At 42.8% G+C, this 14316-nt stretch overlaps 1 protein-coding gene across 1 annotated transcript in view; it reads right to left on the bottom strand.

Annotated features, from left to right (window-relative positions):
* FMN1 (formin 1) overlaps positions 1-10377 on the bottom strand; it is a gene marked incomplete at its 5' end in the record, with an annotated part of 364844 nt that extends 354467 nt beyond the window's left edge. Inside the window, one exon of the mRNA XM_080809905.1 lies at positions 8520-10377. Coding sequence (XP_080666031.1) covers positions 8520-10377 — 1858 coding nt within the window. The remainder of the gene's footprint in view (positions 1-8519) is intronic.
* Between the last annotated feature and the right edge of the window lie 3939 nt (positions 10378-14316).

The following is a 14316-nucleotide window of genomic DNA, read 5'->3' as shown; positions in this document are numbered from 1 at the left end:
AGGTGGGAGTCCAGGGGGCTGTGTCAGCAGAGAATCTGGAGGCCATACATTACGCTATTTTCAGCGTTGTCCCTCCCCCGCGCTCTCCTGGGCCTCAAATCCCGCTTTCCTTGGGAGGAGCCCCGCCCTGTGGCCATCCTCTGAGCACTCGAGCAAAAACCTCTTGACAGCTCTAACCATCTAATTATCCAGACATGCCTAGACTTGTGTCTGAATCCTAGAGAGACTATGCTCACGCTCCAGTGGCGCGTTACTTGCTCCCTCCACCATTCCTCGGGGCTAACTTGGAAACCTACAGCTTTAATCAACCACAAGATTATTTTTGGGTTCTCCCTCCAAATGCAAAATTCAACCTCAAAACCTTAACATGGATTTGAAACAAAAAAGGAAAAACTCTACATCATAACATTTTAGGAAAAATACGTGACACCTAGATGATCCAACTGTCTTTCATGGATGAAATTGTGTTACGTTAAGTCACGGAAATCTGAATCTCAAGTTCTAAAGCCCCCACTCACTTGCTCAGCATGAAGTCTGGTTTTTTTCCTCAGGTCCTTCCTCCCCAGCTCTGTCCTCCAGGGGTCCCACCAGGTTTCCGTGCTCAGGGGCCAGGCTGCCGTTGACACCCTCTGTTCTGTTGCTCTATCCCTCTTTGCCCTTGGGTTTCTAACAACTCTATTCTCGACTACTGAAGCTGGCTTGGTAAGAAAGTTCCTGCTTCTCCACATGCACCCCAATGTTTATAGCAGCAATGTCCCCAGTAGCCAAACTATGGAGAGTCAAGATGTCTATTGACAGATGAATGGGTAAGGAAGATGTGGCAGATACATGCAATGGAATATTACTCAATCATTAGAAAGAATGAAATCTTACCATTTACATCGATGTGAATGGAACTGGAGGGTATTATGCTGGGTGACATAAGTCAATCAGAAAAGACAATTATCATACAGTTTTGCTCATATGTGGAGTATAAGAAACAGCACAGGGGTGCCTGGGTGGCTCATTGGGTTAAAGCCTCTGCTTTCGGCTCAGATCATGATCCCTGGGTCCTGGGATCGAACCCCGCATCGGGCTCTCTGCTTGGTGGGGAGCTTGTTTCCTCCTCTCTCTGCCTGCCTCTCTGCCTACTTGTGATCTCTGTCTGTCAAATAAATAAAATCTTAAAAAAAAAAAAAGAAATAGCACAGAAGATCATAGGGGAAGAGAGAGAAAACTGAATGGGAAGTCATCAGAGAGGGAGACAAACTATAAGACTCTTTACTATAGGAAAAAAACAGGGTTGCTACAGGGGAGGTGGGTAGGGGGATGGGGTAACAGGGTGATGGGCATTAAGGAAGGCACATGATGTGATGAGCACTGGGTGTGAAATACAACTGATGAATTACTGAAATCTACATCCTAAGATAATGATATACTACATGTTGGCTAATTAAATTTAAATTAAAAAAAGAAAGTTCCTTCCTCTCTTGAACAGCTCCTCTATACTGCAAGATTCCTGGGCTTCTGATGACAAAGTTACTCCTTCCCTTCATGCCAGAGCCCCTTCCCCCCAGTGTCTAGGGTCACTCGTAGGAAGATGAGGAAACATCTGTGAACAGACTTTTGGCCCAGACTTATTCCCTCATGATACTTCTCCTTCCACTGTCCATCATTCTTCCCTGTGGGTCAATATCCTTTAAGGACCCCACACTCCCTCTACATCCTATACATGTCTGAATCCTAATTCTAACCTAGTTTCAAGGTCTTTCCTATAAGGCTCTGGGCCATCTAGAAAGCATCTGATTCAATGTACTCAAACAATCCACGACTGTGGAAAAAACTCATAGGGCCTTCTGTTAAGAGTCCAGAAACTCTATAACATGCTCTGGCAGGGGGCTGAGGTACCTGGGCACACAGCAAAACTCTAGGGGGGGATGGTATGGCCTAATATCACAGCCCGGAGGCCCCCAAAATGTACGAAGTAATATGGGTTGATTTGCGTTTAAGAACTATCTAACAGGAGCTACTGTCCTTGTAAATGATCAGAAAGCAGATAAAATAAAATAGGCGGTAGCAATCATTTACCCAACAAGAGCTATCAAGAGGAAGAAAGTAGACCCAGGGGGTATCCACTGGTTTCAAAAGGCAACCTCTCCCAGAAGAGTCCATGAGGAATAAAACAAAACATGTACCTTCCAAATCAGTACTCCTTTGATACAATTACCACATTAAAAGCTTACTTTTTTATGCCTCAACCTGTAATGCTATGAGGCAGAAGGTGAAAAACTATGTGTCTATTTATTTAAAAAATTGTTTTCTCTTTGAGATTTTTCAGTGGCTATGACTTGGAATCACAGTGTTAATTCTGTCATTTCTGTATATCTTTAAAATTACTTTAGACAGATGTGTGAGACCTGGGATTGCAGACTGCACCCTTGCTTTAAATCTTGTGCCCTGAACCCATGAATAGAAAAGAAGCAAGGGAAAAACAATTCAACAGAAGGTGTGATCCTCAAAGCACAACTGGATATTGATCTGGGAAAAAAAATTCATATACATAGAGCTGGCTCTGGATTTTAAAACATCAGATTCTGGTCATGGTCCTACCTTTGGAAATGTATTATCTGTTGTAAACCAGATTTTGAATGAGAGAAACACCCATCATTTATTCTACATGGAAACTGACTTTAAAATACAAATCGTCCATTGGTAGAAAATCTCACTCATATTTCATGTGGTAATTTGCAGTGATTGAGAAAGGTATTTTAAAATTCTTTTTGTGATTTTTACGAAAAGCAACTGAACATAATGTGATAGCAATCATGGTTAAAAAGGAGAGCTTTGTTTTTAAAGACCAGCTAATTTTTTCTAAGTCCATGGAGAGAAAACTATCACAAGATCTTCCATTTCTTTTGCTGCCTCCATTTTTGAACTTTCAACAGTAAGAGACAGTCAATCTATTTAAATTTAAAGGCCTACAGGTCACATGACAAGAAATGAAATGGCACAACTATCATTTATTATCAAGATAACCGCTGTTCTGTAGCAAAACAGCCACCACACATTCTCCTTTACCTTGTTGTTCATTTAAAACACCATTCTGTCTTCCTCCATTTCTTGGTCTTGCCCCATCTGCATCATCTTGTCCTCCATTTGTCCCTCCAGATCCACTCTCCATCCTTTTCCACCCTACCCTTGGCCCTGGAAGACTGACCTTGAAGACCACATCTGCCTTACACCCTGCCCTGTAGTGGGTTCGGTTAGAGGTTTCTGGGCAGAAGATCAAAGGAGAGAGATGCCAGGATCTTCAGCCCAACAAGCTTGGCCACAGGCCACCGCTGCTGCCATGTGGCCCCTCTCAGTAAAGCTCCCCTGTCTGGGTTCCAGTGACCGCGGCTTCTCTTATTCCTTCAGGCCAAAGGGTGTCCATTTCCTGTCAGGACCTTGTCTATCGGGAGCCTATAATTTATAAAGCTGCTTCTTCTCTTGGTTTTTGGATAATGCTCTATCCCCATCCAATCCTCACTGTCTGACTAGTTCTCCACGGGCTCTGCTTTCCCAGCTTTCTAGCAAACGCATTTGCCCGAATAACAGTCTCAGAGCTGAGCTTCTCACCCCATTAAAGGACATGGGGAAAAACACAGGAAAGGGCAGTTTAGCTGTAATCCCAACACACACACTAACTGCTCTAGGTTCATTTGTTTTTTTACTTAAAAAGTCATTAAATCACTCATTAAAAGGAGGAAGGGATATGGATGAGGGATGCCTAAGTGGCTCAGTGGGTTAAGCTGCTGCCTTCGGCTCAGGTCATGATCCTAGGTCCTGGGATTGAGTCCCATATCAGGCTCCTTGCTTGGCGGGGAGCCTGCTTCTCTCTCTACCTCTGCCTGCCACTCTACCTGCTTGTGTGCACACTCTCTCTCTCTCTCTCAGTCTGATAAATAAATAAATAAAATCTTAAAAAAAAAAAAAAAAAGGAGGTAGGGATATAGATGAAATAGGTGAAGGGGATTAAGACACACAAACTTGGGCCCCTGGGTGGCTCAGTGTGTTAAGCCTCTGCCTTTGGCTCAGGTCATGATCCCAGGGTCCTGGGATCGAGCCCTGCATCGGGCTCTCTGCTCAGCAGGGAGCCTGCTTCCCCCTCTCTCTCTGCCTGCCTCTCTGCCTACTTGTGATCTCTCTCTGTCAAATAAATAAATAAAATCTTTAAAAAAAAGTGGAAAAAATATAAAAAAAAAGACACACAAACTTCCAGTGATAACATAAATAAGCATGGGGATAAAAAGTATCACATAGGGGATACAGTCAATAATACTGTAATAATGTTGTAGGGCAGCAGATGGTAACTATACTTATTCTGGCAAGTAGTGCATAATGTCTTGGATTCTCGAATTACTGTGTTATACACCTGAAACTAATATAACATTTATGTCAACTACACTTCAATAAACAAGGGATAACCATTAAGAAAAGGTAGTTAAATCACTCTTAAAAATCATAAAAGTGACACATATACTGCGACCAGTGACATACTATAAAAACATAGAGGGAAGAAGTTAATGCTCTTCCCTAATGTTTCTGGATTCTTCCCCTTCACCTCGTGCCCCATCTTTACCCTGCTTTGCATGCAGGTAAGGAATGTGAACAGGCTGGTTAGTCTTTTTCTACACCTGTCTCCATGATATTCAAGCCCATACCAAACAGACATACACTCATATATGAAGAGGAGTGATACCTGTCTTGCAAAAACTTCAAGGATGCTATACATCACCTTGCCACTTGCTAGGTACAGATCTAGTTCAATACTTTGAACAGCCTCATGGTATTATATAGTAGAAATGTACCATAACTTATTTAATCATTTCTCTACTGTAGGACCTTCAAATTTTCTCAGCTACTTTTGCCACTACAAACAATGCTAGAGTAAACACCCTTATGCATATATGTTTATTATTGCATCTATTTTTGTAAACTAAATTCCAAAAAGTAGGGTTGCTAGGTCAAAGTTCCATATAGTTTCAACTGCCACCCTCTTACTTTCTTCCAAGTGTATAGCAATGTATTCCTTAATTTAATTCTTATATTTGTTTTATATGGGTATGATATGGCTTAGGCAATTGCTGAAACTTATTTTCTCTCTTAACATGAATTACAGAGAACTTTCTATGTACTATGTACTTTCTGTAGTAATCTTAAATGGCTGCATATGTCCATTAATGTTATGAAGCTTCTTTAAATTTTTATTGGGCTTGTAGCAAACCTCAGTATTGTTGTGGGAAGAATTTCTATCTACTCTCTGCAATACATGCTTAGAGAAATAAGTTTTGACCATTGCATTGGATACTAAAAAATCTATTCAAAGTGTGCATCTCAACTCTTAATCAGTTGACATGAACTACATCTTTTGATGGCCCTTGCAACTGATCAAGTGACTCAAAATATCAAGAAGAACTACACCCAGGGCAACTGCTTCTACCACAGCCTCCGTGGCTTCAATCAGAGGACAAAGATCATGAGATTGCTGAGGAGCACACAGAAACTCTGGGCATTTTCCTAAGTGTGGTGAGCCAAATTCCATGTGATTCTTCTGGCATTAAGAGGGTCTATTTCAGATCAAAGGTAAAAAGAAAGCCATCAGAACAGGAAAGAATCTCAGCCCTCAGGACACCGCTGTGCAGGTTAGCACCACTAGAGTCCTTCAGGCTGAGAAAATACCACATTCCACAAAGGCTTGGGAACATTCTACAGTAGTTTCCATGCCAAAATAAAATATTATAAAACCAGTTCCAAAGGGAGAGGGCGGGAGAAGGTAGTGTGTACTGGGGGGAAGGCATGGGCATGAGATGACAAATCTGGCCACCATTCCCTGTTAGTATATTCTCTATTTGATCATATCACCACCAGACAAGAAATACCTGTGTGTAGTCCTTAGAATGAATACTCAAATAAGGAATTACGAAAATGTCAAAGCCAGCAGGAGGTGGACCAATAGCCTCTGTGCTGCCTTTATACTATTTCCTGTGTGGATAATCATATGGGCCTTAACTCTCAGTCCTGTGAGAAGGAGAAGGGGATTTCACTCTTTCCTGGGAATTACTACATGTCCATAACACTCCAGAGTCTTCCAACTGGAAACAGATCTGATTACTTTTGCCAGACTTAATCTCTTACTTGAGCAGTTAATGAGAGCTTTCAATAATCTTAATCACATCACTTCAATAAAATGCCTCGGTGTTATTTCCACAGGAAATAAATGTCCACAGACCATAAACTCAACCTGGTTAATAGCTAACATTGGAGATAGGTGGGAGTTGGATCCAGATAAAGGGCCACTGTGCAGTGATAGTCAATGAATTATGCCCCTCTATCCCCTCCACCCGCCATCAGGGCTGCTGGACATTCTCTGGGGCCTCTGCCGGGAAGGGGTGAGAAGGGAAATGAAGGGTAAGACAGGCAACTAGAAGCAGGAAAATTCTCCCATACATACGGACCCACCGGCGGCAGGAAGTCACTGAAGAATCCAGAATATGAAGAGAAATCAGACTATGGAAAAGGGGAATAAGCGGGGACAAGAACGCAGGAACACAGGATGTAAACCAAGACCCACTATTTGAAGAACACCCTCCCTTCATGCTTTTCAGAGGGACAGTGACAAGAGACCATGTTTGGATGTCCTGGAGGAAGGTCTCAGCAAAAGACAAGTCATCCACACCAGAAGAAAAATTCTCTCCCACTCCTTTTCTCCTTCTTTCCAATTCCTTCCTTTATCAGGTTAGAAGCACACGGTCATGATTCTAAGGACTGGCTCCCGAAAGTGATATGGAGGGCTGGGGCCAAAGGAAGGGAAATGGTTCTGAGCAATTGTGTCCTGAGTTCAAGGGAGAGCGTGACCACCCACTGAACTTACCACTCAGTGGGCTCATAGTCAGTCACCAAAGAAACTCAATGTCCTCTGTGTGCCTGCCTTGACTCAGATACAATGGAGCTTTTATAATATTTTTTACATCGAAAAAGGGCAACAAAATAAAAAGATAGTTCTAAATTAGGAAAAAATAAGACTTACTGAAGCTCAATATATTTAATGCCCAGTTTCTGAATGAGAGACACACACAATCCCAGAAATTGGTGTGGTTTCTAAAAAAGAAACTTTAGAGTTGAAGGAGCTAGTCCATGCCTGAGCTTCTAGAAGTCTCTCATCTCACAGCTGCACAGACCTCCCTTTTGAAGAATTTCAATGGCTCCAGCAGCATCCATAGGGAGTATTTTCATCACTAGGGTTCTATAACACATGACACAAAATCTGTAATTCTCTGACTTTCCTGGTGAAGCAAATGGGTTATGTGATGAAAGCAGCAAGTCTCCTCAAACTAAGATCAATATATTGCAAAAATAAGATCAAAAGCATTTACCACATTTTTAAAGAACCATGCCTGGATCAATGATTTAGAGAAATTCTGAAAATGGCAAGAGTCAAAATGAATAGAAAGCTGTTGAAATTCCTCTTTCCTAGATAGAGATTTTTATCACAGAAATTGTGTGTGATGTCTTCTCTAACCTTTAAGAGACCGTATATCATATTACGACCCATTCCCTAGATAAAGCGTTGACCACATGCTGTGGGAGTTACCCTGGAAAAGAACCCATCGCCTGCACAGCGGCATACGAAACCTTGAGCCCCTGGCCACATCAGCCTGGAAAACGTAAGGAATACCAGAGGGGCACCTTTTAGACACTGCCTTTCTGGCTCTTACTGAACCCACTTATAGGACCCCCAAAATTGTTTTCATGTAAAATTTTGTATCACATTAAACACATAAGCCAAATCAACTCTGGAGCACCCATAAGTAAAACAGTAACAGTAAAATAGACCATAAATAAAAACAGAATAAATGTTACTTCATGCTCGTCTGGGAAATAAAGAGTCCAAAAAGAGAAAGAAAGAAAAGCTGAACCGAGTTTCTTCTAGTGAGACTAAATTCATCCCTTTTCTAGTAAAAAAAAAAAAAAAAAAGGAACATTCTTGTTGTAAAGCAATGACACTTGGGAAAGTGATTATTAAAAAAACCAAAATGAAAACCCTCTTACAACAGACATATGAGCAAAGACACATGAGGCTTTTGCTCTTCTGCTTAGAGAACCCCAACGAACCCGAGCTACTCGGGCAGCATGAACAGCAGAATTTAGGTCAAGGGGCCAATTATCCAACGACAGAATCTAAGGCAGAGACAAGTTGCTACTTCTTTCTGCTCATTCCTGTTTCCTTTGAGAGTCCTGAGTTAAGGAAGCACGGAGGCAGCTTTAGGGTACGCTGAAGTAAAATATTTGTAAAAGACATTTGCAAAGAATTGCTTCTTGGAAGCAACTACACCCCGGAGCCTGGGAGTCAGTACCAGCTACTGACGAACTGACTGGTGAACTGACGAACAGGCCCAGGAGTTTGGGTTCATTGTTCAGTGGCGAGTTTCTGAACAGCGCAAGCAGATGACTGTTAGCTGCCCCGGAACAGATGTGAAGTATCTTACACAGGGACTTACCCGGAGGTGACTGGTACTGGGGCCGAGCCTCGGTCTTCCCGGGCCCCAGGCTCTTCTCCGAAGATACTCCAGGCACCAACCGAGGTTGGCCTGCTCTGAGGAAGGTCGAGCCGGCTCCTTTGGTCTCCGTGACCTTTGCAGAGGATGGTGGCTCCAAGGTGTCAGCAGAGGAGGACCCAGAGAAAGCACTACTCTTTTGGCCGACAGAGTCATCAGGAGCCACTTCCCACGCACCCGGCAGTGGAGGGAGCTGCAGGACCCCGTGATGCTGCTCAGGGCCGGGGAGCCTTGGAGAGAGAGGCAAGGGAACAGGTGCCATCCGTCTGTGCGTGCTGGACTGGGAGGATGAATTATTCAGTAGCATGCTGAGCACTGCCGGGGCTGGGGGGGACAGCTTCTTCTCATGGCCTCCGGGCTGTGGCCAGTCAGGGCCGCTGTGGTGGGGCAGATCCAGAAACGAGGTGTGATCCCTCAGAGGCAGCCCAGCCTTCCGCTTGCCTCTGGCTTCTGGGAGGGTGTGGGTGGCTGGTGTGCTTGGGGGGAAGCCCAGCCTTTTCCCCTCAGTGGCCTCATCTAACTTCTCACTCTCTATCACCTTCAGCAGGACCTTGTTCACCGCCCCCTCGGCGCTGGCTGGAATGCGTTCCCCATCCGACAGCTGCCATGGCCTGTCGCCCAGCTGCTCCTGGCCCTGCCACCTGGAACCAGGAGTCCCAGCTTCAGCCCCTGGGAGGGTGAGCCAGTCTGCTCTGGGTATAAACTCAGCTTGGGCCGCTGGGCAGACGGCAATGCTTTCCTCACCCTCCGGACCCGTTCTCACTACTCTTTGCACCTGAGTAGACAGATCCTGGACCTTGGCCACCACTTTGGAAATAGGCTTCTTCCTGCATGTATGCTCCGTAGACTTCTCCCTCTGGCCCTTCTTGGCCTCTGGATGCTTCTCAGAGTCCTCACGACTTTCAGACCAAGCTGTCTGCTGGTGCGGCAGCCTGAGAGGGCCCCTCTCCGGCTTTCCAGCACCATCGTCTCCTGGCTCTGTGGAGCTGCAGTCAGGGGGCAGCCCTCTGCGTCCAAGCCCCGTGTCCTCAGAAGCCTTCCTGAAGTTCCCAAAGCCACGGTTGGGATCCAGTGTCCTGGGGGTCTCTGGGGGGCAGCTCTCTCTCCACTGTGAGGAGGAAGTAAATGCCGCTCTTGAGAGAGAGCTGCCTCTCTCCTCTAGAAGCCAAAGATTAGGCCTTGTTCGAGAAAGAGAAAGAGATTTGCTGGAACAGATCTGGTCCTTCCCCATCTGAAGAGCCGACTGCCGGCCCCCACGCCCTTTCCTTCTCGTCCTCTTCTGTGGAAGCCCCTCAAAGCTTCCTCTCCTTCCACCAAACCTCCGCAGCTTGCGGTTCCCATGGGCACTCCTCTTATTGAGACAGCCCACAGGGGGCTCCCCTGGCCAGTCACCAGCACTCTGGAAAGAGTCGTCCTCGGGGGCCAGGCTCACGGACAGCTCCAGCAGCTTCCCCTCCTGGTTCCCCATCGTAATCCCCAGGATGTGGTCTGAGCTCAGCAGATTGGCCAGAAGTCTCTCCCTCTCAGCTGTAAGTTTGTACAGCTCAGTTAAAATGTCTTTTGTGGGAGTTTGCTTGAAAAATATGTCGCCTGGATGTTCATTTGGCTGCAGGCTGAGGCTGATGACGTCTGACCCCTCCCTGACTTGGTAGCAGTTATGAAACCCTTTATTGGCTCTGTCTAGAGTTACAGTGCCCTTGTATGAAAATCCTCTGACTTCCCCCCTTGGAAGATAGAAGCTGATGTAGCAGACTTCAGTAATGGGCTTACGCAATTGGAGGGTGCAGTGAGTGCCTTCCATTATGCCTACCTAATTATTCATGCCTTGGAGATGCTGGTCTGTGGTCAGGCTTCCCAGGCTCCGGTGGTGGGGCATGTGATGGTGGCTAGGCAGGGAAAGCAGCTGACAGTCATCTCCAGCAACAAGACTGTCTGGTAGAAGAAGAAGGAAAGAAAGCAGCTTATCTAACTGAGTGCATAAATCACACACCAACATAAATGAAAGCATAGCCATGATTTATCCTTCCTCTCTGGCTGATCTCAACCAAATCAACCCAGACCAACCAGAGGCTGACTGCAACCTCTTCCCAACTCTCATCCGTCCACTGGACCAGAGCTTTTCTACAGCTGAGAGATGGCAGAGTGCCCCAAGACAAAAGCTCCTTTCCCCACAAGGGAACTCACCTTATACCCTAGAGCAGGTCTGTCAACTTTTTCAGGCTTCAGTTTGTATTTTCCTATTAAACACAGCAATAAATCTCCCAGAAATCCCGAGGAAAGGGGACTTTGGGATCCTGAGAAAACATAGTCATTTTAATAACTCATTTTTGGAATATTACTGTGCCAAAAAAATGAGTGGAGTTCTTTTCCTCTCCAAAAAGCATCTTCTAGGCTTTGAGATTAATTTTCTATTTAACTTAAAGAAGTCTTGGGCAAAAGTATTGGGTCACCAATTTGGAACCTTTTCTGAATACAAGTTATGTATTTTGCCAAAAGAGCTAAAAGTGAAAATTTTTAAGTTTGAAATTTAAATAAGTAATTCAGGACTTTTAGTCAAGGTTGTTTGGGTTTTTCTGTCCCCTACTTCTTGCCTATTTAAGGCCAGAATGGCAGAGAAAAAGTAAACACCTGTAAGTCATTGCTGGCCCTGTGTGGATTCCCCATTTCTTTACCAATGAAGCAGCTGAAATGTCACATAAGCAGGGAGGGTAGCTGTGTTTCTCTCTTAAGTTTTGAGGAACCCCAGGAATATTTTTGTGGCTAACATCCCCACTCCCCACAGACCAAGCATGGAGCTTAGAATTCTATATTACAACACTTCATTTCTTAAGTTAAAGAAATTTCTTAAATTCCCAGTCTTCAAGACTTCCATGCCTAAAAGAAAATCCCCCAGGAAGGGTAACACAATAACCATTTACTAACCACTGAGATCTTATTTTCCTCAGGTATTTTATACTCATTCTATATAACAAAAAATTTACATAAAAATACATCTTGAGTGGCAGAAGAGAGAAAGGAGGAAAAGCTTAGTAATGGAAACTTCTTGAGGAAGACAGAAAAAGGTGATAAAAATGAAGGTTAAGAAAAAATACATACATCTGCTGGTCAACCCACAAGTGCCAGGAGAACTCAGAGTACTCAGAGAAAGGGAAAGTAGAACACCATTTTAAAGTGTTTAGAGAAAAGATGTGTTAACCCATAATTTTATATCCAGTGAAAATACTCTTCAAAAATGATGGTGAAATAAAGTCATTCTCAGATGAAGATAGAGAAAGAGTTGCCAGCAGACCTACTCTAAAGAAATTTGCTAAAGGAGGCTCTTCAGAGAAAATGAAAAAAATAAACTTGTAACATCAAGAATGAAGAAAAAGCAATAGAAATGGTAATGTCTCTGTAAACATGGTATTATTCCTCCCTTGAGTTCTTTAAAAGATGTTTGACAGTTGAAAACAAAACAAAACAAAACAAAATAATATTGTTTGGTGGGGTTGCAATGTATGTACATATAATATACATGATAGCTACAACATTAAGGGGGTGGGAAAGGGACCTCTATGATGGCAAAGTATAATAGCAATTTATTTCTGCCTACCCTGTAAAGAGTAAGGCATGCATAGTTACTCCCCAGAGCAAACACTAAAAGAGATATAATGAAAAATACAATTGATATATTAAAATGGAAGAATTAAAAAAAATTCAAATGACTCAAAAGAAAACAAGAAAGGGAAAATGAAAGAGAGGAACAAAAAAATAGAGGCAACAAACACAAGTAAATAATAAAATGGTAAATCTAAAGCTAAAGATATCAATACTTACATTAAATGTAAATGGTCTACACACAAAATTAAGAGACAAACATTGTCAGACATGTCTAATAGGCAGTTAAAGTCACTGACTTGGATGAGGTTAATCAAGAAGAATGCACAGACCAAAAAATTCAAACGTTGTAGAACAGAGTACTGGGAATACAGGTATTTAAGGGACAAATGGAGGGAAAAGAGGCTTTAAATGAGACTGAAAAAGAACGTGTATTAAGATAATTCTCAATATTTTGTAGCTAAAGACATTAGGATTCAGTGGTCTAACTTCTTACTGTGCTTTTAGTATAGGTCTGTAAACCCTAGCCCTAACATGCTTCAATCAGCACTGCCCAAATGAGACCAGAACCCATGTCTCAGAAACTAGTGTTAGATTAAATCAGAGGGCTTCCATAATATAAGCAAGTCTTTCTTCCTCCCGTGACAATAACAGGAGTCACACACCCAGTTATATCTTAAAATTCTTAGCTTTAGCCTCATCCATCATCTTTTCTTAAATACCTGTTGCATTTTCTCTCTATTGATACACTTTCTTTTGCAGAAGAATGTATAAAAATAGCGAAAGTGATAACCATGATGTTGTATGATGTCGAAGACCTTTCAACTAGGGATCGAGTGAAAGGCTGTAGAAGATAAAAGGAATGACCTTGGAGTTGTAGATCTCAACGTTGGCCACGTAGTTTGTGGCAGGATACATGTCAAAGATAAGTCCCTACTAATTGTAAAAGAAAAATATCCCATTCTTGGAATTCTAAAATTTAAAAAAATATTGCAAAGTTTTACCTTGCTTTCAAGATAAAATACTCTTCTTCCACATTTGGGAGGTCCAAATCCAGGTGTGAAATGGTTTCTTCATGCCATGTGTTCATAATTTCTGAGTTTCTAATGATCATGTAAGCAAGTAGGGAAGATATTCCTAGTGTCTCTCTCTCTCTAGGCCTTATCATTTAACAAAAAGTTCAAACAAAAGGCATTATCTGTAATGAAATATAGGGATTGAAAAGTGAATTTTTTTAAAGTGGAGTTGCTTGAAAACAACAAGTTTCCTCCTCTGAATGAACAAGACCACAGGTACTAACATATCAGTGGCACAAAGATAATCTACTTTGCCTGAATTAAGCATTTTAGAGGGCATTTTAGAGGAAATATATGGAAGAAAAAAATTATTTCATATTTTCTGGTCTCAGGATGAGTTTCAGAATTAGCTTTGCTATAATTTTGAACATCCAAAGTCCAAATAACTTAAGACAAAGAGCATGAACAAATCTTTTTCAAATACCCCATTCTCTTCCATAGTTTGACATTATAGTTTCTCTTCCATAGTTTGACATCAAACTTTTTATGTACATCCTCCACTATCATCAATGAATAGTTACAGGGCTGTCTCTGGAGGATAGAAGAACTATCCACACTTTTTCCCAATCTCTCTCAACCAAAGAAAATACTCTCAGGATTCAGCTATCAGCCTAGCATCCCTGCCAGTGCCTGGATAAATGCCCCTCATGTGTTTTCTTCTTTCCTTTGTGAAATGAGAAATTTAGTCTCTAAGTTTCTAATTCATTACCTCAAAATATTATTTGGTGACACCTACTAGCTAGAGAAAGAACTACAAAACTCTTCCTCCTTGAAGAAAAGCATATGCCCTGAGTAAAGGAACTTCAACCTCAGCACTCCAGTGGGTACCATGTCAAAGGCAGGCCTCTAGGCAGGGCGAACACTTCTCTGCAACAAGCCATGAGCAAGTCAGAGTCCAGTGTTGAATCATAACACATAGTTTCCATCTGAGAAACCAGAGGAAAAACACTATAAGTCTTGGGAGAAAAAAGGCAAAATAACAAGGAAAGCAACATGGAGTGGGGTTAAATACACCAGCACTATAATCCATGCTGAGTTCACAGGACTATTTCAAGCAGCATTGCCTC

The sequence above is a fragment of the Martes martes genome (genome assembly GCF_963455335.1).
Source record: "Martes martes genome assembly, chromosome: 7".
Classification (NCBI taxonomy): domain Eukaryota; kingdom Metazoa; phylum Chordata; class Mammalia; order Carnivora; family Mustelidae; genus Martes; species Martes martes.
This window is presented reverse-complemented; position numbering and strand designations above follow the sequence as displayed.